This window comes from Talpa europaea (assembly GCF_964194135.1).
Source record: "Talpa europaea genome assembly, chromosome: 13".
In the NCBI taxonomy this organism is placed as follows: Eukaryota; Metazoa; Chordata; class Mammalia; order Eulipotyphla; family Talpidae; genus Talpa; species Talpa europaea.
In genome coordinates, this window is record NC_140080.1 from 61,035,704 (window position 1) to 61,061,362 (window position 25,659).

At 47.2% G+C, this 25,659-nt stretch overlaps 1 protein-coding gene across 1 annotated transcript in view; it reads left to right on the top strand.

The window, feature by feature from the left end:
* Window positions 1-19,786, top strand: part of CABLES1 (Cdk5 and Abl enzyme substrate 1) — a gene marked incomplete at both ends in the record, with an annotated part of 97,644 nt that extends 77,858 nt beyond the window's left edge. Inside the window, 6 exons of the mRNA XM_084252424.1 lie at window positions 1,041-1,137; window positions 2,269-2,425; window positions 3,456-3,559; window positions 14,928-15,034; window positions 16,319-16,526; window positions 19,646-19,786. Of these exons, the coding sequence (XP_084108550.1) occupies window positions 1,041-1,137; window positions 2,269-2,425; window positions 3,456-3,559; window positions 14,928-15,034; window positions 16,319-16,526; window positions 19,646-19,786 (814 nt within the window). The remainder of the gene's footprint in view (window positions 1-1,040; window positions 1,138-2,268; window positions 2,426-3,455; window positions 3,560-14,927; window positions 15,035-16,318; window positions 16,527-19,645) is intronic.
* Between the last annotated feature and the right edge of the window lie 5,873 nt (window positions 19,787-25,659).

A 25,659-nucleotide genomic window follows, 5' to 3' on the forward strand; every position in this document is an offset into this window, starting at 1 on the left:
CTGTGATGGCTCCATTTCCCCTGGGGGAGGCGCAGTGAGGGGAGGAGAGGTCATGAAAGGCTGGATTGGTGCTGTGCACTGGGCGGTGTGCATCTGGCACCTAGGGCCACCTGGCAAAGGCAGGACTGCCCAGGGAAACTGAGCCTAAGAGCAAACAGAGATGAAAGGAAACTGCTGGAACAACACCCATGTTCAGCACTGACAAGTCAGCAGAGCCAGACTTCCTCAGTTCAGTGAGTGAGTTTGTTTTTGCAGTCAGATAGCAGACAGGACACAAATATGGGATGGCTGTGCTTGCCTGCAGCTGGCTCTCCATCCAGGCACATTCTGGTCGAGGCCTACTTTAATACTCATTTCTTTTTTTGTTTTGTTTTCTTGCCCCATGAAGATATTCCTTTATTTTATCTCACTCATCCCTAAATAGCATTCTCTGACTGGAGAAATGGAAACAAGGGAACAATTGTTTGGGAATTGGGAATCGGAGGCATGTGCCTGCAGGGTCTGGCTTTGGGCGTGCAAGAAAGAGATCCTCACAGGCAAGCTGTAGGTCCGCTAATGAGTTGCAGGACCCACTGTAGATAGCTGTGGTGAGCTCCATACCCAGCCACAAACCCTAGGACTGTTGAGGATAAGAATTTATTTCTTTCTCATCTAAGAAAGGGGGTGACAAAGAGAGGAGGATTCCCCGCTTTAAGAAGAAGTCAGCAGCTCCACCGTGCCCAGGAAAGCCCCCTGGTTTCCCATGAGCTGATGTCTGAGCCCAGGAGCCTTGTGAGTGGGAGGGGATGTTGGCGCTCCATGGCTTCTGGGCCTGACTTTTGCCCTCAGACTTTGTTGGTTGGATCTCTTTTATATCAAAGTGGGTAAAACAGGGCAGCGTTGCCTGCAGAGGGTCACCGACAAGCCCCACAGGGCAGTCCCATCAGCCAGGCCCACATGATCGTTGTGTCGGTGTGACTGTGGTGTCTCGTGCAGTAAACGTGGTCGTGGCTCTTTGGGGTGCATACAAAACCATTTTTTCTTCGGCTTGTCCTCTCCAGGGATTTGAAATTGGACGGAGGGAGACAATCAACAGGGGCCGTGAGCTTGAAAGAGATCATTGGCCTTGAAGGTGTGGAGCTGGGTGCTGACGGGAAGGTAAGGCCACCCGCTTCCAGTCAGTGGGTCTGTGCTGATACCACAAGGGCTGGGAAGCAGAGGCAGCCTGGCGGATCACAAACCTCACTTGTGGCTGAGGAAGAAAGTTCGGGGGCACTTTCCTGGGTGTACGACATCAGCCCGTGCACAATCCCCCCATGTCAGAAGGGACTCCACCAAGCCAGTGAGCCAATGATGAGATCTCCCACACCTTTCTCCGTCAACACTGTTCGCGACGAGTGTGCCTTCCAGACCAATGTCTTGTGCTGGCCCACACATGTGCATGTTTTGGGATGGAGTAACAAGTTCACAGGCAAACAACATTCCCACTATGAGTAGGTTATTTTGGGTTTTCATAAGCGTCCCCCAGCCCCAGACACACCAGCCATCAGGTTGTCCTGTTCCTCTTTCAGCCACAATTCACTGCTGGGTTGAAGTCTGAACCTGGGATCAAGGTTGAAAGATGAACCTGACCTTTTGTGCTGCCTCTGGATGGTCTTCATCAACCCTCCCAAAGCCAGTTTATGGAAATGATGCCAGTTTTTCTTTGGGGAAACCGCCCCAGCCTGCTTTGCTTGCTGCTGAACTGGTGGGGTAGCAAATGCCTTACCTCCACACCTCCCCCTGAACAGCTGATCACCCCTGTGCCTGAATGACATCAGCCCTGAGCTCTCAGTGTTGGGGTACATGTGCCAAGTTTCCCTGAGCAGGTGAAATGAAAGGCATTAGTTCCAGCAAGGTCCACCGGAGGTCACAGTCCCTTGTCAGAAACTTGTAAGATGCGATGTGTTGTGGAATTTTGTACTGGGTGGATTAAAAAAATGGAATTTGGTCTATGCTTCATGTATTGTGCAATATCCCAACAGTTTCTGAGACAGTACTTGTCAAACATAACACGAATATTTATGCCAAGTGGCATAAATTAAAACTGAACAAAGCCTCAAGTCAGTTGGGTTAAGGTTGTGGCACAATTTGGCACAAATGAGCACCAGAACAAACTTCATTTTTCAGATCTCATTGGATTTTAAAATTACAGATCTGAGACTACGAGTCTGAATGTAGCTGGGTCAGAATGTGAGCCCCACATTGCCTGGAAGTAACCATTTGCCTGTTTTGGCTTTATTTTTCTAGACAGTTTCGTATACCCAGTTTCTGTTACCCACAAATGCCTTTGGAGCCCGGAGAAACACTATAGACTCCACCTCCTCCTTTTCCCAGTTCCGGAACCTGAGTCACCGCAGCCTCTCCATAGGCAGGGCCAGCAGCACCCAGGGGAGCCTCGACACAGGTAACCTCAGGCCTGGCTGGATTTGGGTAGGTGGTGCCTCTGTGAAATGAGTCTGCACACCCAGAGACAGGGGCCATTGGAGCTCATTGATGGACTTTTTGGGCAAGCCCCTGGTTTCAAGCTGTGCAGACTCATGAGCAAACCACAGGGTGATCTCTTCAATGAGAGGCCTCAGTCACCAGCCCCCAGGCTCCCACAAGGAGAAATGCCAAGATCACCTGACCCACATAGCATGGCCAGCTTCCCCGATTTCTCACCACCACACAGCTCCTCATCCCAGCAATTACCCAGCTTGTACCTAAATTTTTATAGTGCACATGTTGGGAGTTTCTTCAGCAATTGTGTTAGCATAGCAGGCAGGTGTGTGGATTCAGCCACTGAGGGGAGACTCGCATGCTCCCAGCTTTGCCTATAAACCTCTCTAAGAACTGACACAAGGGAGAAGACACTTCATGAAGTATTATTTCTACCCGCAGAGACACTGTGGTGAACATGAATGTCCTAGGCCTGCTTATGAGCTGAGTTTGGAATCCCTGTCCTGTTTCAGCCACCTGGTTCTTTATAGCGATTTGCCTGGACGCTTGCTCTGAGTTGTGTTCACACAGACACAACAGCTTGCCCAAAAGTATTTGCCCCAAAAACATGCTTCTCACAGGACACAGCTTGAGTCTATTCTTTGGATCTGCAGGTTTAGAAAATGAGCCTTTTCAGGGCCATGTTTTGTAGTCTGAGTGTTCTCTTGCATGCGCTCTGAAGTGTGCTCTCCCGGGTCAGGGAGATGAGTACGTCATTTTCTAAAATGGAAAAAATGTCACAATCTTAAATATTTGGTGATTGCAGGGCCCTGCACTGCACTGGCATACAGAGCGCAGAGTTGTCTCCTGAAAGCTCAAGCGAGTGATGTGGCTCTGAGCTGACTGACCTGAAGCCAGTCGTCCTTTAGTCTAACTTTGCACTTAGCTGTCTCCCTGCTGCTTTAGCTTCAGAGGGTCTGGGGGTCCCTACTTATTACTTTGCACTTGCTCCTTAGGTAGTGACCTGGGAGACTTTATGGATTATGACCCAAATCTCCTGGATGATCCCCAGTGGCCTTGTGGCAAGCACAAACGAGTTCTGATCTTTCCTTCGTACATGGTGAGTAGCCCGTTGATCTGATCAGTGAGCTCACCCCTCAGTCTCTGGTGGCTTGGAGGTGCTTGCCTTAATAGAGGGGCTGCTCTGCCTTGAGGGGTGGGGGCAAGGGCTTGTTCAAGCACTGCTGAGCCTGGGGACCTGCTTGAGGACTCCCAAGTGTGTGTTGCTATGGAAGGTCCAGCACGTGCTTCCATCCAGAGCTCTACCGGTCACCTGGCCTGCATCTGCCACTTCAGCTTCCAGCTCAGGGTGGGAGACCCTCCCTTACGAGAGGTGTGCCCTACCTTATGCGCCATGGACCTCTCCAGGGGACGACCAGACCCATCATTGGCAGTGCTTAGTTCAAATTCAGCTCTGTTTGGCGTTCTTGGTGACGGTGGCCATAGCACGCCCTCTGAGCAAACATTTGGCACCAGGCTCTGGATGACAGAATTATCTTCTGGGAAAGTGAAAGTAGGACAATGTGGGTGTTAAATGCAAAACCTTCCCTTGCTGTTTTTTATTTCATGGACTTTTCCTGTTTTTCTCTTTGTGTAATTTTGGTTTCTGCTTTTGGCCAACCCATCATTTCCCACCATTCCTGATGGCTGTTTGTCTAGCAGGGTCCCCAGCGGGGTCGGGTGTACTTTCCTCAAGTAGATGTAGCCTGCCTCAGAGGCAGGTTGAGCCTGGGCTGCTAAGGGTGGCTGGGTGTGACGCTGGCTTCTCGGGGAAATCTGCGTGCCAGGTACACCACGCACAGCACCCAGCAGGAGAGCCCTGACCCAGGATGCCCTCGCTGTCTCCCTGCCAGGCCAGGCTGGGGCAAGCACACCCAGAACATCCTGCCTCTAATCCCCTTGCTCCTTCCCAGCCTGTGCTGTTCTCAGAAACACAAATCTCAGGAGTCAATTGGGGGTTCTTTTTCTGTTTTAAGCTTTTGTGTCTACAGAAGCCAGACTGAGACCCAGCCCCAGGCACCTGAATACTCACTAGGAGCTTAGAATTCTCAGCAACAGGCTGCTCCCCACAGAATCCTTCCTCACTGAACATTTGGCAAGTAGCTGACATTAGGCAAACACTAGGCAGAATTCAGGCCCTTGACAATTACTTTCAGCGTCTATCTCCTTGTAGTTTGGCAAGTAGCCTAGGGATCTTTCTGATATGTCACTTTGGATCAGAATGAGTTACCAGAGGTCTTTAGTTGAACACTGCCCCTACTCCTCACTCTTCTACCCTTATTACCCAACTCCTAACACAGAAAGAAAATCCAGAACCATCTATATATATTTTTTTACTCTGTTCTGTTAGATTATTTGCTTCCTTTTAAAAGGGTCTTATTTTAAAAAAATTCTCAAAGGGCTTCTTCGTATTAGTAGCTCCTAGTAAGTGTTAAATGACCAGAACCATTGCCCTGATGTTAGGAGAGATCAGCTAAAATGTAGAGACTTAGGTAAGGATTCTTCATGGCTTTATTTATTAAAGCTCACTTTATTTATTACGTATCTTGGGCAGGAAACTCTGGTTTCCTGGGAGTCTGGGAGTCCGAGTGAGGCTATCACAGTTGACAGACAGGAAGTAGAAGGTTGGGGGGGGGGGTGCAAAGCCAGTAATGCTGGCTCAGTGTTCTTGCCACTTGGCCTCTGAATTTCACATCCCTAAGCACTGGCAGAAATACCAACCTCAGGGCCTCCCTGGTGGCGCAGCGGTTGAGCGCTGGGTTGCGAAGCTGCCCGCAGCCTCTGCAGCGCCAGTTCGATTCCCGGCTGCTCCCCGGCCACCGGAGGAGGGTCCCACATGGCGTGCAGACCTCTCCTGCCGCCCGCTGCTCCCCTCAGCAGTGTACTTCAGTCCTTCTGCCTGCTCTGCTCCCCGCTCTGGCTCCGGTGAATTCTCTCACCCTCCCACGCTTCTGACTGTACCCAGTGCATGTATAAACAAAACAAACGAACAAACAAATAAATAAATAAATAAATAAATAAAACATGCCTCTATTAAAAAAAAAAAGAAAAGAAAGAAATACCAACCTCAGGTAGGACCTCAAAATGATTCTTTGAGTCATCAGTTCAACAAATTTCTGTGTAACTAAGAGAATAAGAAGGTGAAGTATTTTTGATAGAATTGTGGTTTGGTGGAGAGTTCTTCTACACACAAGCATGTCTGGTGACAACCTGTCCATTCATGGGCCTGTTGGACTGGTGCCAGGTCTGTTTTTTTTTTTTTTCCTTCAAATGATTCTATTGTGAGTAGCAAGGCTTTTAATTTTGCAGTCTTCATGAGCAAACCTGCACACGTGGATAATTTTTCCTTCTTGGACAGTGTGCTGTGCCAAGTCAGCACATATGTCCTAACCTCCTTGTTTTATGTTCCTAAGTGGGTCATTTTTCATTTCGCCACATTGAATCTACAGCCTGTGCTTCCTATAATAGCCCATTTTTTTTAGAGAGTGAAATTGCTCATGGAATGCATTTGCCTGTGCACCTCCGTAAGACCTACATCTCATGTTCTGGCTACAGATGTTGGTACTTTGATAAAATGTGGGCCATTCACTTTTCAGCATTCTCATCCAAGTCACTGATGTGCCTGTCATGTGCTGCAGAGAGCCTCAGGCGGCCTCCTCCCCACAAGCAGGTGTGGATTATAGGGCTGTTTCACATGTATTTTGCATTGCACTTGCAGGATCAAGAATATGAAGGGGTTTTGTATCTGAGGGTGATCCTGCTCTGATACCCGTCATTCCACTGTTTACCAGGGTTAATTCAGCCGATCTGGCTGGGTTAGTTTTGCCTGTCCTGGAAGTTCGTATAAATGGAATCACATACTGTGTGTTCTTCCTCCTGCCTTTTTTTTTTTCTTCATTTGTCCTCTAACCCACAACTTAATAGCTCGTATTTCAGGTGTTAGTGTTTGGTTTTTTAATTGCTGAGTAGGGATCCATCATATTGTTGTGTCATCGTCTGTATAGGGACATTTGGGTTTTTCCAGTCTAGGGATATTGTAAATAATATTGCTATGGACATTCTTGTACAAGTCTCTGTGGACCTGTATTTTCACTTCACTTGGGTAGATACCTTGGAAGTGGCTTTCTGAGTCATAATGTAGGAGATGTTAACCAGCCAGCATCTACTTGGGTGCATGTTCTCGTTCATGGTTGTGCTGCTACTTTTGCCACAGTTAGGACATGCCTTAAAGAGGGAGTATTCCAGAGGTAAGTGTTTCCCCAAGGTCCCCAAAGAAGCCTGTTATGGACAAAGTTTAAGTGACCCCCCCCTGTAAAAATTTACCATGTAATTGCAGTTCTATTTCTATTTTTAACTTTGATCCATGCAAGTCACTCGTGCTGTTTGCCAGTGTGTGAAAGGGCAAAGGTGAAAGTTTGAACTAAAGGAAAAATTCCTGGGGCAGGTGTGGAAACCAAATCACAGCTGCCCCTGTGATTTGGCCTTAAAGTTTCTAGACGGTAACCACAGAACGTGAAAGTATGTTGAGCCCCCGGGCACAGGCAGGTTCTTGTAGGGCCTCAGTAATGACCGTGCTGCTCAGCATAGAGAGGGAAGGGCAGCGGCCTGTGTCAGAACCAGACGCTCCTGCTCTGTGCACCGCCTGGCTTGTAATTAAAGTTTCACTAGAGAGCAGTTATTTATCATTAGAACCTGGCAGCTAAAGTTGGTAATGGTTTTACTTTTTTTCTCTCCCTCTTTTTGGGTGTGGAGAGCAATTAAGAGGAGAAAGTGAGAGAGCTGACTGAGATAATGCCAACAAACTTAACGTTACTTGAACGGATTTCTGGATCCTTTTCAGGAAGGAATCTCTTGCTGTTTTGACAGCAGAAATAAAACTGAGTAACCATTTTTATGATAGTAAAGGTATATAAATCTCAAGGGAGCATCTCTTGGATTGAGCTCCATGATAAAGTGCCTGTTCTTTTGTTTACTTTCTATTGCAATCCTTGTACTGATGGAGAAACTCCTTCCATCCCTCAATTTCCCCATTGTAGGATAGCACAGAGCAGGATCTCTATTATCCTATGCAGATGGATAAAGGAGAGTCTTGGAGCCCTCGGTGGCTTTTCAAGCTTTTATTAGGATTTTACCAGGTACACGGCAGGCAGGGAGGCACGGGAGCCAGGAGGCTGGCAGGCCACCCAACCCCCAGCAAGTCTTCACTCTTTCTGGGCTCTCTGTCACTCTCTCATGGTCTCATTCTCTCTTTTCTGCTAGTCTTTCTGTCTTCTGGTTCTCTTTCTGCTCTCTCACTTGTTTCTCCCGGTGGTTCTGTTCTGTGACGCTGCCCTTATAAGCCCATCTCTGCCAAGGTGTGCCCACCTATGCATGCCCATACCCTAATCCAGGTGCCCGCCATCTGGAATGCATTCAAGGACTGCAGGGATCTTCCATCATCAGTCCTAATGGCGGGAGGGCAGAAAAGCCTAACAATCATTTACCCTACACCCATTGACAGAAATATATCTTAGAACCTAATTGTTCAATTCATTATGAGATACTGAGCATGGGAAATAAAAGTCTCAATAAAAGGAAGACTAATTCAGTCTTCCATGTGGTAGATGACTGGACTCTGCTATCCCCCTCCACCCCTTCCGTATTTTTTCATTGAAGCCTGTCCCCATCAGAAGGCAGTTATTTACCTGTCAGCAGGGTGGGCTTGTTGAGCGCCGGGACACGTCCCTTGCTAGGCTTCTTCTGGGCTCCTCAGATTTCAAAATGCCTGAAGCATATTCAAGTCAGGAGATTCTCTCTAGGGAAAGTGACCCAACATTACAACAGCACCATTGCTAACCCTCATTCCAAGACCTGAAAGGCACCCACAGATTCAGAGTGTCCCCGCTTCAGGAAAAATCTGTCATTGCCTGTTTAGGAGATGAGCTGCGGGATCTTTGAGACCGCCAACTTTTGTTGAAAGCGTTATACTAACATGCTGTGTTGTGTCATGGTGGGTATTGTTTTTTGGGTTTTTTTTTTTCCCAGTAACAACTTTATTAGATGTAAATGACCTCGTACAATTCACCTCTTTTAAGTGTACAATTATGTGGTTTTTACTTCACAGTATGGTCCCTCTATCACCATAATAAACTTCAGGACATTTTTATCCTCCCAAAAGAAACTCCCAAGCCTCTTTACCCCCAAACCCTTAAGCCCCAGGCAACCACTAACCTGCTTTCTGCCTCTGTAGACTTGCCTCTTCTAGGCTTTTCACAGACATGGACTCACACACCATGTGGTTGTTTGTGTCTGCCTTCTTTTACATAGCATAATGTTTTCAAGGTTCCTCTATATTGCAGCATGTATCAGAATGTAGTGGGATTCTTTTCTTGTAAAAATAATACAAAATGGCTTATGAGCTTTGTCTTTCACCCAGACTGGATGTTGCTGCATCTGCTCCCTCTCTATGCACTCGTCCCTGATTTTCTATGATTACTTTGTGATTCTTAACACAGTGCTCCACACACATAGTCCATTAGCTGATGTTCCGAGATGGCCACTTAAGAAGCATACATTTAAAGTGTATCTACAGACTCTGGGTGTGTGTGAACCCGGGCCATTCACCCAGTGTCATCACAAGCGACTAGAAACACTACTCCAGAAGTTTCTGTAGGACCAGTTTTTTGGCAAATACCTGAAACTTTGCACTACCTGGTAAATCTATGTGGGAACAGAAACTGTCAGCAAACACAGCTAGTCCTCCCTCTCCCTGATTTGCATGGTATTTCATTTCAGTTATAAGGGAAACTGAAGAGCTGCTTCCCTAGGAGAAGGGAGTAAAATCAGGACTGTGTATTTGGGATTTGTTGGGTAGAAGTAGAAACAAAGGCAACCCCAGACTGATTAATCATCTACACATTTGCATAGTTTCCTTGTGATCTACTGTCCTCCTAGGGAAAAGGATTTAATGCATAGAACAGCCAAATGCCCAGCTGTTGGTGGTTAGCGAGCCTTAGCGTAGGTCCGGTCTCTCAGCTCAATTACTCTAGTGATCGTGCAACATCTGCTTTCCCTGTGCTTGGCTGAGCTCAGAGGCTGTCAGACAAGTGCACTGGGAGTGGATAGCCTGCTTGTGCAGTGGCTTCTGTGCTGGAAGGAGCCGCAGAGATCACTTTACATCCTTCCTTCTTTGCACAGACCAGGAAACTGAGTCATGGAGTGCACTGCTGGCTCTTGGGCCTACCTGTAGGTAGGCCTGGGGCAGGGACCAGCTCCAGTCCCCTAGGAGCTCCTCTGACCAAGAGGGGAGCAGTAGCAGAGTCTACAGCACAACTGTTCAGAGCTGCTGTAGGATTCTTGGAAGGATTTAGAGGCCAGGAGCATGGGGAATGAAGACAGCATTGTAATCAGGCCCAAAGTGGAAGCATTTTTTATATTGTTTCTGTTGGAATCAGATCAGCAACCTGTCAGTTTGAGCCTCCCATTTTCCAGCATAGTTTTTGGGGATTATGTACCCCCTCCACACACAGACCTGCTGCCTCAGTTTCCACCTGTCCTCTCCCTCTGCACTGCTACCCACTTTACCCTAGAAGCCTTCACTTTATGATGGGTCAAGACAAGACGGTACCCAACTTCAGTTTCATGGAGGCCCCTCTCTCCTCTCATGATGGGTCAAGTCTTTATTTTCATAAAAATCCAAGTGTCAAAAAAAATTTTTGAAAGCAAAGTATGCCTCAGTGTCTCTGCAACAGGTATAGCAGACTTCCAACTAGATAACTAAGCTGTGATCGTACCATCTTTTACTGTCATCTCAGAAGGGATTCACAGGTGCCAGCCCCAGGATTGACCTTTGTAATTCCATGTCCCTTCTCTGGCAAGGCATACTATGTACAGGGCGCCTTTCTGAATTGTGTCTCTCCAGACATTCTGTATTTTGGGTTGTGTCTGTTTCCCTAGCCTAACTCTCTTCTCTCTCATGCAGCCGTGCATACACAGCTTTCCTGCTCTCAGGCAACTGGGAGAAAGCTCATTCCAGGACCTCTCCCCCAGTAGCAGAATAGCCCCCTCTGCAAAAACTCAAGCTGCCCGTCCATCATACGGCCTGACTCAGCTGTCGGCTGCTTCTGGGGTTACAAAAAGCCCTGCATTGGAGAATCTCAGGGCATGGAATTAAGTGGCATTGTAAACAGCAGTCAATCACTGTCCCGGACCAGGAAGGAACCATAGCCTGTTTATTATCACTTTGATTTGTAATAACGAGCACCGGAAAACTCAGGCATTGCCAGTCTTTATAAACCTACAATTAGACTGATAGGGAAGCTAGAGCAAAGCATTGCCCTCACTTTTAATTCATTCTCAAGTCAGAAACAATGACTGACCAGGTGCCCTTTGTAATCCTATGCTGGCCTGGCAGTCCAGCCTCCCATCACTGGGAAGGGGAGACATCTCTCAGGAAAGAAGGTCCTGCAGAATGGCATTACAAGCCTACCTATGGAAAGATGTCAGCCATGAAGGAGAATCTGATTTGCATAAAAATCACCTAGGCAATATCACAGTGCAGACACTAGGGCCCCACCCTCACGCGCTGACTTTGGTACTACAGCAGAGCCCAGCTTGCTGCTGTCTCCCCTCTTTTGTGCGCTTTATAAAATTCTCCAGTCTCCTTTAGGTACATTCTGTTCTGTCTATTCTTCAAGACAAGGGCTCAGGGAGATGGAACCACTTTCTCCAAGTTGCTCAACTTGCTGGAGGCGAAATCGCCAACTCTTCCCCAGACCATTCCACCTGCTGACATTTCCAGCTACTTTCTACTGCTTGTTTCAGTCTGATTAAGATAGGAAAGCAGGAAGGCAGTGCATGTGTGAGCTCAGAGACCAGGTCCCAGTGCTGACCCTGCCTCAGTCTGCAGTTCCTGAACAAGCTTCACTTCACTCTGATCCTGTGTCCTCATCAGCCAAGTGAGATGGATGGAACACACTTGCAAAGTTTTTCCTCAGTGGGAGTCTTCTTTTAAGAAGTGTTACATGTATCTACATAAAAGACAGAAGAAAGCAGAGCTGCTGTTGCTGTGGGGACAGATCCAGACAACCCCCCCGCCAGGATGTCCTTGCTCACTGGGCTTCCGCTCCCAACAAAGGCCGGTGACTCGTGCTTGGGCCTGTCTGCATCACTGCCAAGGCATGACTCTGCAGAGCAGCAGCAGGAGGGGCCATATGGGCATTCAGGGCACCTCTGTGTGTGGGGAGGGGTGGCAAAGAAGGGAAGGGTGCTGGGGAGTTAGGAAGCAGAATTGGCTGGTGGGCCCAGCTTGAGGTAAAAGTGTCTGATGTGGTCCCCCATTCTGTGCCTGTTTCCTAAATGAAAAGTCTTACTTCCTGTTTGACCTAGAATCTTGTCTGAGATAAAATAGAGCAGTTTTTTAAAGAAGGGAAACAAACCCATCTTGGAGGACTGCCCTGGGGGAGGCGTGCACCCTGCTGGACCTTGGCTCTATGAAGCCCTGTGTGCCCCCTCTGCACCTGGCAGGGCAGTGCTGGGACACACATCTGCACACTGGCGCCTCAAGGCTGCGTTCCACTTCCCTGCCCTTCACCGGCATGTGGCAGGTGCACGTGGCAGGGGCCAGATGGGCACATGATGTGCTGGCTAGTTGCCTCCTGATTGGGCTGGAAAGACTATGGCTCCAAGGCCAAGACTATATAGCATTGTACCCACTGAGCCCATACATTCATCCAGAATTTGAGAAATCTCTGACAGGTGTGGTGGGATCACTTGAGTCAAGTTTGCTATGGTTGACCTTCATTCACCAGAGAAGCAAAGATGGTGCCTTTAAGGTCAGTGCGAATTTGGATGTGCTGGCTGTTTGCCGGCTCTTGGTTACTAATTGATACCAGAAGCTTCCCTTCGCCTTGTCTAAAATCATGTCCAACCAAGTGTCTTTGGGAAGGTGGTTGTGGGGCGACCATCCCAGGCCAGGCAGGGTCATGGTTGATTCGGGCAAATGGAGAAGGATCTTGGAGCCTTTGGTGTATCTGACATGACTTTTGGTGTATCCCTGTGCTGAAGCAGGGAGCCAGGTACATAGGCAGACCAATGGGCAGGGAGGCAGATTGGCAGAGAGGCAGGCAGCAACAGAGCCTCCCAGTCCCCCATGATCTGTAATCTCCCCTCTCCCTCTCTGGCTTCTCGCTGGTTTCTCTTCTGTCCTCCAACTGCTTACTTCTCAGCCCCCAGGTCTCCATATATATATATATGTGCACACCCGGTGTACACAGGCTTCCCGGCCCAGGCATCTGTAATCATAGGTGCGGGGAGGGGGTCTGCTCTGCTCAAAAGTGCTTTTTCTAATTTGTTATTATGTGTGAGCAACAAAACCTAGGAGGAAAACAGGACTGCAGGTGGCAGCCATAGAGGCTAGCGGCGGGAAGGCAAAAAAGTTCCTGAGTAACCCGTTTTCCTTACAGTTCACAGAATGTCACCAAGTGTTGTTAGAGCCATTGATGAAAACTTTGATGCATCTTCTGGAAAGGCCAGGCTTTTGTCAAAGAAGAGGCTGGCAATGGCCATCCCAGGGAATCTACTTTGTTGTTGAATCTGTAGTTTTTTCTTTCTCTGGCTTTGCCTTATGAGAGTTGTTGCCCAAAGTCTGCCAGAAGAGGCATCACAAATTATCTTTGCTCTTAGAAAGCGTAGCCCGGAGTAGAAGGGATGATGCCAACTAGCCAGGATCCACGTAGAATCAGGCACACAGGAGTAGGGAAGACCGAGCACTCAGAAAGGGCTCCAAGGAGCCAGTCTTTAAGGATGGATAGAATCAGAAAACAGAAATGGGAGAAAAGGGAACGTTAAGGTTCAGGGACTATTACTAGAGCTAACATTATATTCAGTTGACCTTTGAACAACAAGGGCCCACTCTGCATGGATCCACGTGTATGTGAATTTTCTTGTAAACAAGCAGCATAAACTTACAGTTTCAATAAAATATAGCACAGTGCAGTAAATATATTTTCCTTGTTTTTTCCTAAAAGCATTTTCTCTAGCTTACTTTAGGAATACAGTATATATGTAATATAAATACTATATACAAAGTGTGAATAGACTTTATGTTATCAGGAAGGCTTCTAGTCAACAGCAATCTATTAGCAATTAAATTTGGAGGGGAGTAAAAAGTTATTACATATATTTTTCACTCTGGGGGATTAGTGCTCTTAATCTCTGTTATTCAAGGGTCAACTGTATATACAATAGAATAGCATTACCTTTTAAAAAGAAGGAATTCTCATGCTTAATAACATGGATGAACTTTGAGGACTTCGTGGTAAGTGAAATAAGCAGACACAAAAAGACTAATACTGTGTGATTCCATGTATTTGTGGCACCTCAAGTACTCAGATTCAGGGAGAGAGAAATAGAATGGTGGTTGCCAGGGGCTGGAGGGAGAGGGAATGAGAATTAGCATTCAATGGGTACAGAGTTTCAGTTTTATAAACTGTTGAAAATTCTGGAGATGGTGGGTGGTGATGGTTGTTCAACAATGTTCAGGCACTTAATGCCATGGAACCTTACACTTTAAAATGGCTAAAATGGTAACTCTTTTGTTACATATACTAGACACTTAAAAAAATACATTTTAAAGCTTTTTTTAAAAAGATTTTATTTATTTATGCATACAAGAACTGGGGTATAGGCCAGAAGTGCGGGCTCAGGGGGAGGCAGTAAGAGGATTCATCAGAGACAGAGTGGGGAGCAGAACAGGCAGATACTGAAATACACTGCTGAGGGGAGCAGCTGGCGAGACGGGAGAGGTCTGCTACGCCATGTGGGTAGCTCCCTGGCTGGCCAAGGATCGAACTCGTGCTGCAGAGGCTGTGGATAGCTTCAAAGTGCTGTGCTTAACCCCTTGTACCACCAGGGAGACCCCTTAAAAAATGCATTTAAAAAAAAAATCTAACATTTATTGAGCACTTGCTGTATACCAAGCTACACAGAGCATTTCTGATATAGTCTGAAAATAGCCTGTGAAATAGACACTGTTTTCATTTTACAGACGTGGAAATGAAAGAGGGCTGTTAAATAAGTCTCCCACAACTAGACAACTATTAATAGTCAAATGTGTACGATCTGTACGAGTTCAAATCACATGCATAAACACTGCATGATGTGAAATGTAGGCACTGGAAGGGGTGTCCTACCCACCAAGCATTGGCTCCGGATGGTCTTACAGCCAGGTTTCTCGATGTCACTGGGATCTGAAAGGACAGGAGCTTGGTTTCCTGCAGAGACCACTGCTCCATTCAGGCTCCTGGGTGCAGCCAGCCCTTGTTGTGGCCCTGGTCAGGGTTTCCCCTTGTGTGGTGGTGGTGGAAGTTGTAAGTTGGTCATAACATGTGCATAATTATTACCCATGCCCCTTATTTTAAGGAGTGACCATGTCACCCAATCTGTTACAGACCACGGTCATCGACTACGTGAAGCCCTCAGATCTCAAGAAGGACATGAATGAGACCTTCAAAGAGAAGTTTCCTCACATTAAGTTAACACTCAGCAAAATAAGGAGGTATATGGGGATCAACACCCACTTGAACTTTCCCACAGACCCCTCTCCCAGCACGTGTGAAGTTCACGCTGTGCATGACGGGTCTGCTGGTGGTTCCGGGGAAGTAAAACCCAGCACATCTTGGGAAAAGAGGCTTGTCCGATGCTGGATGACTAGTTCTTTGGTGTGAGGCAGCCAAGGGAAGCAGGACAGAAGGCAGAGCTCTGACACAAGTTGACATGGATCTGGGGTGAAGCTCCTTAGGTGAAAGAATCATTTGTCTGTCGTTCACTGGTTCAGATTTATGGAAACGTTTGGTTCCCTGCTTTCTCAAATGTAGACAAGAGAAAAGAGTGGTATCATAGGACTTGAGATAACACTTTACCCATCTGCCTGAACCTGACAGCTCAGCCCTACCTATGCCATCAGCAAAACAGCCAAACAAAATCAGGCCCATATTTCCCCTTTGGCTAATTGGATTGATTTTGTGGTGATCCATATCTGTCAGCCAAATAGCTGAGAGGACTGGTCCTACAGGGCCAGAGGAAAGCTGACTTGTGTGGCATCAGGTGAGAAAGAGAGAGAGAGAGAGAGAGAGAGAGAGTGTTTGGTTATGGAGGCTATTACTTACATGACAATGGAATACAGGCCAGCATTTACATGTATGTATCCCCCAATACTTATCTGATTCTGGCATAGTCCAGGCCAAAGAGGTGAGAAAATTGAAATATTCTTACTGTGTCCCTTGCTGGGCAGCTTTCCTCAGACACTCGTGTTCTTAGGCTGACCCCTCATCTGCCTGAGTCCCCTGCTGTATAGCTTCAGAAAAGAGTCTGAAGCCCAGACTTAAGTCTGTTCCCCACATTTAATGTTACTGTCTCACTCACAGGGATTTAATCCCATTCCATGTCACCCTTCTGGGGATGAGAAAGAGAAAATACTTTCAGGACAAAATAATCTTTTCCTTTGGGGCCCCTGAAACTTCTAAGTTCTTTTTTTTTAATATTAACTTTTTTTTTTATTTTTTACATCACGGTTCATTTTTAAACAATATATGCTTCCCCCTACCTGCTCAGGTGTAGTCCCCATAGACTTTCCTTCACCAATGCACCCGTGCACCATCACCTCCAAAAAAAAATAACAGTACAAAACACAACAAAGCAAAAATGGACAATTATAAATCTGAGACATCCTGCAGGGGAGGAGGAGGGAGAGGGATCAGAGGGAGGGAGGGAGGGAGGAGCACAGGGGACTGAGGTGAAACTTGTAACAACACTCTCTCCCCTCCTTCCTGTCCTTCTCTAGCCTGAAGCGAGAGATGCGGAAGCTTGCTCAAGAAGACTGTGGCTTTGAGGAGCCAACAGTGGCCATGGCCTTTGTCTACTTTGAGAAGCTTGCCCTCAAGGGAAAGCTAAACAAACAGAACCGGAAGCTCTGTGCTGGAGCGTGTGTGTTGTTAGCAGCCAAAATCGGAAGTGACCTCAAAAAACATGAAGTCAAGCATTTAATTGATGTAAGTGGCCCAAGACTACGGCTCGGGGAGCACACTCTGGCCCAGGGTTCACGGGTTTCTCAGAAGAGCCTGGTTGGTGACCCTCAGCCTGGGAGAACTTTGGTCCTTGGTAAGAGAGCAGGGCTGTGTGTCAGCCTGCTGTGGCAGAGGTCACACACACATTATACACTGTGTTAGAGCAGAGTGGGGATGTCCTTTGGTTCTGGCCATAAAAATCCATTTTTACCACAAGGGGTAAAATTAGTCTCACAGACACAGAAGCCACGGAAATGTTGAGGGTTCTTGTGGGTGGTATGACCCTCAGTGTGTCTGTCAGACACATTGGCTCAACAGACCTTTGCTCCTTTCAGCCTTGCTTCCTCCTCTGGAGAAGGGCATGGGTTTGGCTGAGTGGTAGAGATATCCTTTCTTTTAAAGGAGAGCCCCATCCAAACAAGGAAATAGTGATTTCCTTTGTGAATAGCTGTTTCAAAATACAGTGTATTCATAGAAAATTTCAAGTACAGTAAAGCCAGAAGATCAGGAGTCAGTTACCATTGAAAAAATTGTTTCTTACTTGCTGCTCCCAGGAGGAGGGGGTTTTAGCTCACTGTCACTGGTTTACACAGCGGACATTGATTTGTCAGTCTGGAGGCTGGAAAGGCAAGATCAAGGTGTCAGCTGCTTGGGTTCCTAATGAGGGCCCACTTCCTGACTTGCAGAAGGCTGCTTTCTCACTGTGTCCTCACATGCAGGGAAGACACAGTGAGTGAGCTCTCCCAAGTCTCTTATATGGGCATTGATGCCATATCGAGAACCACCCTCATGACAACTTATAAATCTGATCATCTTCCAGAAGGCCTCACCTCCTAATATCATTGCACTGGAGGGATGGATGTCAACATAGGGATTTTTATGGGGATACAGTTTTATGGGGATACAGTCATAACCAGGGGGCACACCATACCACATGGAGCCATGTGGGGAGGTACCAGGACTGGTCAGGAGGCAAAGGGAGAGAAATTGTGGGCAGGAGCCTTCCTTGTGTCTATGGGAAGGAATAAGCAAAGCAGGGTGGTGAGCAGGCTTAGGATTGGCTAGTTGGAATAATCTAGCAGACTTTAGGGCTTGTGGACACCGTCCCTACTTGTCTGATGTCTGACCATGGATGACTAGAGCAGGTGAATAGTGGTCTGGAGAGCTGATTGAGGAAGTAGTTGGGATGCGGGCTCTGGGTTGCTCTGGGTTGGCTGGTTTGCATGCGAATAGTGCATTCACAGGTAAGTGGTCCTCTCTCAGAACTGGCTAACTCTAGGAAGGGTACTCCCTCCAAGGTCAGCAAGGCCCCAAGATGTCAATGTCAGAACACACAAAATAAAAACATGGCTAATACAATACACCACAGACCTATCTGTGCAGCTCTCTTTAGTAGCAAAGGAGAAAAGCACAGAAAAGGAGCAAATATAGATACTCCCCACATAACAAGGTATTCTCTTTTTTCTTTTATTATTTTAATATTTTGAAGTGTACGGCTCATTTGGTATTAAGTGCATTCATATTGTTTTGCAAGCATCACCACTTCCATCTCCAGAACTCTTGCAAAACTAAGACTTTATACCCATTATACAGTGACTTTTCATCCTCTCTGCCCCAAGCTCTGGGCCACCACCATTCTACTTTCTGTCCCATGGAATCACACAATCTCTGTGCCTAACTTAATACACTTAGCCTAACATCTTCAAGGTCCATCAAGGTAGCATGTGTCGGGATAATATTGCACTGTATGGGCCTCCCCCATGGCGCAGCAGGTTGAGCGCAGTGCTGTGAAGCTGTCCACAGCTTCTGTAGCGCGAGTTCAATTTCTGGCCAGCCAGGGAGATTCCCACATGGCGCAGCAGACCTCTCCTGTCTCTCCTGCTGCTCCTCTCAGCAGTGCTTTCGGTCTGTCTGCCTATTCTGCTCCTCCCTCTGTCTCTGGTGAATCCTCTCACCCTCCTGCTCCTCTGGCCTGTACCCCAGCTATTGTATAAATAAAAAATAAATCTTTAAAAAAATATATTGCACTGTATGTATATAACATTTTATTTATTCACCCATTGGAAGAAAGAGTATTCTTTGCATTAGTGCTGTACTGATTTTAAGAACTGATTTTAGCAAAACCAGCTATCTTGTGAATACTCTTAGGAACTTGGACATAATCTTTGGATACCAAATCTGAAATGAGAATCAGATTTTCATAGATACTTGCTGAACTAGTAAATCTTTACAAGTAACAAATAGTAATAAAAATTAGAAGTGATATATACATTTAATCATAGTTGAGCAATATGCCACCCAGCAAAAGCTGGTAGTATTAATGCAGAATAATGGTAATAGTTGACAAGCCACTTGTAATAACAATTAACCTAATGGAAGATCCAATCCCAGGTATAATCTGAATGCAGTCACTAATTGATCTATTGGCTTTTTTTTTTTTTTTTTTTTTTTAGTTAAGCACAAAAGCTGAGTTTAAGCCACAGCAGAATGTGTCCTTGAAAAAAAATGAGGCCTTCTTTACCCACCATCACCTTCATTGTTCTCTACTTCCAGCAGCCTCCCTGTTCAGGGGGATCAAGAGGCACTTCAAGAGGGCACCCTGTGGGCATGCAGTCTAATGCTGTCCCTCAGCTACACACAGGCTGAGTTATACCTTTGTACCTCTGAATCTGGAGCAACCTTGCCGGCACTCAAGTCCCCACAGTAAAACGAAAGGTCCAAACTACATATAATCAACTCATCCCATCCTGAACTTACTATGTGGCTGTTACTGTTGTAGATGACTTGTCATCTTTTTAGTTTCTAAGCCCAAATAAGTTGTAACAGATAGAGTTTGTGTTCATCTGTAACATAGAAATAAATGTAACATGATCCTTGTAAGATTATTGAGAGATTAGGTGAGACCTGAGATGTTATGTGGAGCCCCCTGTAGACTGTGGGTCCAGCAGGACTAAGAGTGGGATGCCTCTTGCTTCCTCCACTGTCCTGTCTGTAACGGATTTCTCTGTAAATGCTCATTGATGGCTAGGGAGGTTACATGGTGAAAATTTAGGATTTATATTTCAAAGTGAAAACCCTTTTGACTTTTTTAAATTTTGTTGCAGAAACTGGAAGAGAAGTTTCGGTTGAATAGACGAGAACTGATTGCCTTTGAATTCCCAGTGTTAGTGGCCTTGGAATTTGCCCTTCATCTTCCAGAGCACGAAGTCATGCCGCACTACAGACGGCTGGTCCAGAGCTCCTAGCACAGGCCCCTCGGAGGCCAGGGACCGCTTCCTGAGTGAGCAGAGCAGCACTCACTTCTGGAACTGCAAAAATAGAACTCAGCACCAAACTTTTCCCTTTCAACATATTTTCGTGTAGAAGCAGTACCAGAAACTTTTCAGGGCATCCTTGGTCTGACTAGCCAAGTTGAACTTCAAGCTGTTTACAACTCAGCAAGGAAAGGAGAGACACATGCAAAGGACAGTGGGGCCTTTTCAGCTCCCCACTAACAAGAATCCTCAGCAGCCCACCTGGCCTTCCTCCCAGCACACACCAACCTTGCAAGCGTGGCCCAGGACCATCTCTCCAGGATCTCACACTCAAGAGTGTGATGGGCTGGAGCAGAGCAGAAAAGACAATTTGCAGATGTGGGGAAAGCTTTTCAAAGATACCCACGCTGTATCAAAAGCACGTGCCAATCTGTTTTTGTATCAGCTGTTGGAAGTGCACTTTTTCCTAGGGTGTGTGTCTGAGACCCTGCCATAACCCTAAGCCCCCCAAGCCAGTCAACCTTCCAAGTAGCCACCCTCAGCTTAGGGCCATGAACCAGGCTGAATTTTGGCCATCATTTCAAGTTAATTTCTGGACAATAATCACACTCTCAGCACCAGATGGCCCCACATCCTTCACCCTAGAAAATGACTGTTTCTGTCACTGCTCCTATCACCAAGAGGACAAAGAAGACAAGTCTTCGGTGCTGGTGTGTGGTCTGCAAAGACACCACGTGGCGCTCTGCACCTTCTGATGTCACACTGAGCATGGATGTTTAACCTTTTCACTTTAGCTACTGGGGAGATGGCTGGGGTGTGCTCCATGGCGTGTATTCCTGTGCTCTATGTTAGAGTGCATAATAAGCACATTTATTGTGCTATCTATCTATCTCTCTCTCTCTCTCTCTCTCTATATATATATATATATATATATATATATAAAGTGTTTTATTAAAATCCAGAATAAGGGTAAGACGCATGATTGGTATTTTGAGGCTTTTCGCAGCTGGGACAAACTGTGTCCTAAGCTGAACTTGAGTGGATTGAGGAGGCACGACTCGCCATTAGCACATACCCAGGGCTACTAGTGCAAAATTTTGTGACTTGTACTTACGCACTGGGAGACCTGATCTGAGGCACGGCACCTCGAGGTCACCTCATACCCACAACAGAAAAGGGCCCCTGACTGAAAAAGCCTGTGGCAATGTAAAAAGAGAATTAAAATATTTTATTGTTTTTATATATGTTTGTGAGTTAAACACATCTCACCAATCACCCCTTCCCTGCATTGCTAATTCATCTAAGATGCCACGCACACATCCAGTACTGATAGTCAAGCAAGATAGAAGTTCAAGGAACACTTGGAGAGAACAAAGACATCACTTTCTCCAGAGTCATAGATATGTTTTGCTAACTGATTCAGTTAAGAGACAGCAATTTTGTTGGGGGATATGATAGATGTGATCTCTTTGGTTCGAGCAACTAATTTTTAAGGGGCATTTCCTCTTTCTGAGGCCAACTGGGAAGAAAGGAGTATTCGAAAGTTCAAAGTGTCTCACTTGCCTGATCTACAGAATGCCCGTGACCTGCCTCTCCTGGCGTCTGTCATGTGCAGCTCTGTGATGAGCCACCCTGGTTCTCTGCCTGCTCAGCCCCCTGGTGGGTGCCTGGCAGGTGCCTAGTGGGTGGAACACTTTTCTGAGAAGCAGGGCCACTGGCATTTAGAAGTCGCCTGAAAGCTCCCCACTGTCCATCTGCCTGAGTCTTCTGCCAGGCTCAGGGAGGTGTCAAATGGAGGACACGGGCCACCAGCCTAGACAGGGAGAGGGCAGCCTGCATGCCTCCTGTGCCTTATAATCAAGCGAATATGTTTTAATTTGGGGTGGTGGTTTTCAGCATTCATAAGATGGAATTAAGTTGGTCCATTTTTTAAAAAGAATTTTAAGGACTCTGACCTGTGGATTTGTTGGGCGGGGCATTTTGGGGGTTTTGATTTAGCTGGGAGGGAAGCTGAGAATATGATTTTGTCAAGAGCTTGTCCATATTATGAGGTCTCTGAAAAGCAAAGGAGGGTGAGGGATAGAGATGAGGGAGCAAGGTCACTGCCAGGGCAGCCCCTGTGATGGGTGTTCCAGACACACTCCATCCTTGGGATTTGGTGGGGAGTCAAGGTGGCAGCCTGAGGCTGGGTGGAGAGGCAGCCACTTAGCACACTGTTCTAGAAGACCTTGAGCTCTGCCCTTTGACCCTGCACCACAGGGGGAAGGCTGGACCCTATGCAAGCCCCCATCTCAGCACCACCCTAAAGCTTATCTAGCTCTCTTCACTCAGACAGCTGTGGAGAAGTTCTGCCCAGACATCTGTTCCTGGGGACACTAGCTGTTCTGCCTGATTTGGTGTCCTCAGACCTTGCCAGCCTGGAGAACCTGGTTTTCCCCTGTCAGCTCTGATTCTTAGGTCAGGTAAGAAACAGGAGCACAGGCTCGTGCTGCCACCCTGTCTCAGAGCAGTGGACCCTACTGGAAGAGGGATCTATCCCCTGCCCCACTAAGGCCTTAGGGCCTGAGCTAGGGCCAGCCCAGTGACACTTAGAAGTTGCTATTTTTCCTCCTTTCCTCTTCATCAAACCTGTATTAAAACAGGAAACCCACACCAAATGCAAGGCTGTTTGTTTTCCTTGGTGTTTGTTTTTTTTTTTTTTTTTCCTCATAAAAATTCAACTACCACAGGTTCTGGCCTCCTCACCCCATAAGCTTGTTTTGGGGTAGTTCCTGACCCTCACAAATCACTCTACCACAGGTCCTGCCCTGCCGATGTGGGAACGGGACGTTAGAGGCCCCTTCCCCTCGTCCGTCATACTCTTCCTGTCTCCTTTATCCTCCCAACAGCAAATAAAACTGTTTACTACTTCTGCTGCTGAATTCTTTATCTCTCTCTCAACATTTCCGGTTCAGTGCGGCCGGGCCAGCCTCTCCCTCTGCTGCTCCTGGCTGCCTCTAATTCATTAGAACCCAAAGCCTTCCTGCCCGCCTCCCCGTCTTCCCTCTTGCAGTCTGCAAGTGGAGGGGGGCAGCAGCAGGCTGGAGAACAATGTAAATTTTAGTCTGGCGTTTTGTTACCTGTTGCTTGTATTGTCTGTCCAGTGATAGAAATCCTTTGAAGAAAGGCATTGTGGGGAGAACCCAGGCTCACCTCCCCCAGAGAGGGCCTGAGTTCACCTCCCTAGGGCTTAGGCCATTTGGTTAAGGACAGTTCTGGCCAGGTCACAGCTGGTTGGAGGTCTCTGATGGCCCAAGAAGCTGGAACACATCAAGACTAAATCTGGAGTCACATGCTGCTAACACCAAATTTAAACAAAAGGGAATTTCCAAGAGTGCCCCAGCAGGACAGAATTTCTGCGTCCATAGCCCAGGCAGTCTGCCAGCTCAGGACTGGTGACATCCAAAGGCACACCTGGAAAGGCTGGTGCTCGCCTGTGCAGCACTGCCCACTACCATCTTGCTGCCCAACATGTAGCCCAACCACCAGCACCCCAGCACCAGTGGAGGGCTCATTACAATCACAGAATCTGCATCTTAAGATCCTGTGGTGATTTATGTGCATTTAAATCTAAGAGGCCCTTTCTCACCATGTAAGGTTTTTTTCCTAAAAAAGGAGGCCACTATCACATGTAGAGCTAAGATAAAGTTATAGAGACATATAGATGGTCTGTAATACCAAAAAGAATAGTGCCCATCTTTCACTGAAAGGCAGTTCTGACATGTTTAGCTGCCTCATCTAACTTGTCTTACATACACATGGCCAGAAAGATGCAAGTTGAATTAAGTTACAGCTAAACTAGTTTAGGTCCCACACAGAGCTGGCTTGCAGGGACGGCCCCACTCAGTGGCAGTAAGACCACTGCTCAGACAAGGCCTGTACCCCATGTTCCAGGGCCTATGCATGAAAAGTTGTGATAGTGGAAGGGTGAGCAACTGAGGGTGCTGGAACCTGGGTCACCTCTACTGTAACTGGGGAGCTATACGGTCATGACCTTTGGGACATCAGGGATGGGCAGTAACATTCATGTTTTAAAAATGTGCCTTATATTGAGTTTTGTGGGTAACAGCAAGAACCCCAAGGCCCTGGCCCTGAAGTTGTTCCAAAGGTTTGCAAGGGACCACTGGGGGAGAATAGATTGCCCCTTTACCAGATGCCATGATACTGGTCTCCAAAGGGAGTCCCCAGTGTGAAACCTTGAAGGGGATACTCCAAGGGCAGGACATTCACCCCTGACAGTCTGCAATGGAGAAGCCCAATACAGCCAGAAAGGAACCTCACTCAGGAGTCCTCCTGGCACAGATATGACAAGGCAGGCCACATTTGAGCAAGTGTTTGGTTCTGGGAATAAAGCTCAAGAGGCAGGAAGAAATCAGGAGCACCTGAGTGAGTTGGTAAAAAGCCAAAGACATGAACTTCAAGACAGAGAACCCCTTGGCCACAAGTTCAGCAGGGGGTGGCTTTATATGCACGAAACAGATTCCTATGCCAGCCTGTGTTAAGCACTTAAAGCACATGTTGTCATTAACCCTTACACAAACTAAAAATAGATAATCAGGCTCCCATTTCAGAGATGAGGAAACGGAGGCTCTGGAAGACAGACTGCCTGAAATCACACCGTGAAGCTGCAAAGTTAGAATTCAAAGCCTTGCCTCTGACTCCCAAGCCCAACCAGCTATCTTTCCTCAAAGTTCCTGTCAAAGGAGAGAAGCAAAGAAAGTGGGAGGCCAGGGCCAGGCTGAAGTCAGATGTCCCGCTGACCTGCTCTCCGATGTCTAGGTTCAGCAATGTCCTCTCTGCCGCCCCCATCCCCTGGCAGCCACCAGCCCTTTCCCTGCAGAGAGAAGGGATCTAGAGCCACTAAATCCAGAGCCTTGTCCTCTCAGGTTTGTGCACATTGGTAGCCAGGTTGGGGCACACTTGTGGGCCTTGCTAGACCATGGGCTATTTTGGATAATGTGCTTCTTCCACGGGGGAACCAAGATTGTGGAAACCAAGCAGATCACAGTAAGGCATGACATGACGAGTGAGCCCGTCCACTAACATCCAACCAGTTTCTCATGGTGCACCGTGTTATAATTAACACTAATTCTCTTTGCTCCGCCGCTCTGCATGCTCCACTGCCCTGCGGCTGCCCCTCCCAGGAAGCACACATTTGTTTCACTCTAAGGTTAAGGCAGGTATGCCTTGGGCAGGCAGGCAGCCAGGGGAACTGCCACATCACACAGTGGATGCCAAAGCATGGCTTAGGGATTATGAGCTTTTTGAAATTATTTGTACCTCAGTCCTCAAAAGTCATACATAGAGCACAGGCCTTCTCAGGTGCCACAGAGGCACTGCCATGGTCCTTAACTGCTGCTCAGAGATGAAGAGCCAGGACAGGGACTCATGCCATCTTCCCAAGCACCCAGGACAATGTCCAGCATGTGGAATTCACCAAGTAAATGTTGGTAGTTGAGTGAATCACAACAAAACAATTACCCCATTGGGTAGGTTGTTTTCTGTTTGCACCTCTGAATCAACTTTCTGGCCAAGTCTCACTCATGTCTGATACTACAGACCACACCGCAGTTTGCCTTTTCCCCCAAGGGCAGTCGGGGTTCCACCAAGGAGAAATAAAGGTAGAAGAATGAGTTCCAGCCCAGTCATCACCCCAAGGGGCCTACACTTCTGGGGTCCCCCACCCCTTCTTGGCCCTCAACCTTTCCATTCCTCCATAAATACTTCCTTCACAGAACTCATTTCCATTGCCCCATCACATGTGCCAACCTGCCTGGCACACCAATTGCCAGCGTCAGGCATGGTGTCTCATCAAGCCTGGGAAA